The sequence below is a fragment of the Carlito syrichta genome, unplaced genomic scaffold (assembly GCF_000164805.1).
Source record: "Carlito syrichta isolate Samal-C Ts95f unplaced genomic scaffold, Tarsius_syrichta-2.0.1 Scaffold312225, whole genome shotgun sequence".
NCBI classification, from domain to species: domain Eukaryota; kingdom Metazoa; phylum Chordata; class Mammalia; order Primates; family Tarsiidae; genus Carlito; species Carlito syrichta.
In genome coordinates, this window is record NW_007256321.1 from 364256 (window position 1) to 365701 (window position 1446).

Genomic DNA, 1446 nt, shown 5'->3' on the forward strand with positions numbered 1-1446 from the left:
TTCGCCCGGCTGATTTTTTGATTTATTGTAGAGATGAGGTCTCGCTGCCCAGGCGGGTCTCGAACCCACAGGCTCAGGCAATCCACTCACCTCAGCCTCCCAAAGGCGCTGGATTACAGGCTGAGCCACTGATCATCCCGGCTCAATATGGTCATTTTAACAATTTTAACTCTTTCAATCCATTAGCATGAAATATTTCTCCATTTATCAGTGTCTGCAATTTCTTTCATCGGAGTTTCGCAGTTCTCCTTGTAGAGGTCTTTCACCTCCTTGGTTAAATATCTTCCTAGGTAGTTTAGTTTTTTAGCTGCCTTTGTAAATGGAATTGAGTTCTTAATTTGATTCTCAGCTTGGTTGCTATTGGTATGTAGCAGTGCTACTGGTTTGTGTGTGTTGATTTTGTATCCTGAAACTTTATCAAATTCATTTGTCAAGTCCAGAAGTCTTTTGGAAGAGTCTTTAGGGTTCTCTAGGTATAAGATCATATCATCAGCATAGAGAGATAGTTTTTCTTCTTTTCCAATTTGGATATGCTTTATTTCTTTTTCTTGCCTGACTACTCTGGCTAGAACTTTCTTTATTACTTTTTTATATCAGACATAACTACTTAGTTTTTGTTATTAATCATTTATCTAAATTATGATATATTATCTAATATTTTCCCTGTATTCTAACTGGTCAGTGTTAGCCCTTTGCCTTTCCCAGCTCTTTATAGTCATTATTTTACACTTTGAATACTCCCCAAATTATGTATGGTATAATGTTACTCATGGAATTTTTCTTTAACTTCAAAATTATGATTTACATTTTGTGTGTAGTTTGTTCAACACTATTTATACATATAAAAGCTGTCATGTATTGAATACTTACTATGTTTAAACACCTTACATTTAAAACAAATCAACCCAATAAGTACGATTATTATCTCCATTTTGCACACAAGGAAACTGACAACCAGACTTAAGTAGCTTATTCAATGTCACTTAGCTAGTGATTGGTATAGCTGAATTTGAATCTAGGGAGTCCTATTTCAGAGTTTTTAACTGCTATGTAATATCCCTTTTCTGTATCTTAAAATTTGTTCTTATGATTTAGGCAAAATCCTGATTATTTCTATTATTTCTTTTTCTGTGTAACAGACCCATAAATCCTTTTTTTTTTTTTTTTTTTTACAAACCCATAAATTCTAATGCAGTTATTTAGGTTGATATTAAATCATAAATAAAAATGAAAATGATACCTGTTTATTGGCTGTTGTCAATATTGCATATGCTAACATTTTCTGTTTAAATTTCAGGGCATTTGAATCTGAAATTCGATTTTACACTGGAAATGATCCTCTGGATGTTTGGGATAGGTGGGTTTTTTTTATTTGATAAGGGTATCAGATACATTAACAGATGAGTCCTGTGGTCATGTCTGTCTCTCTCTTCCTCTCCCTCCCCC

At 33.7% G+C, this 1446-nt stretch overlaps 1 protein-coding gene across 1 annotated transcript in view; it reads left to right on the top strand.

Moving 5' to 3' along the window:
• BUB1B (BUB1 mitotic checkpoint serine/threonine kinase B) overlaps positions 1 to 1446 on the top strand; it is a 64726-nt gene that overhangs the window by 15753 nt on the left and 47527 nt on the right. Inside the window, exon 3 of the mRNA XM_021718486.1 lies at positions 1298 to 1357. Within this exon, the coding sequence (XP_021574161.1) occupies positions 1298 to 1357 (60 nt within the window). The remainder of the gene's footprint in view (positions 1 to 1297; positions 1358 to 1446) is intronic.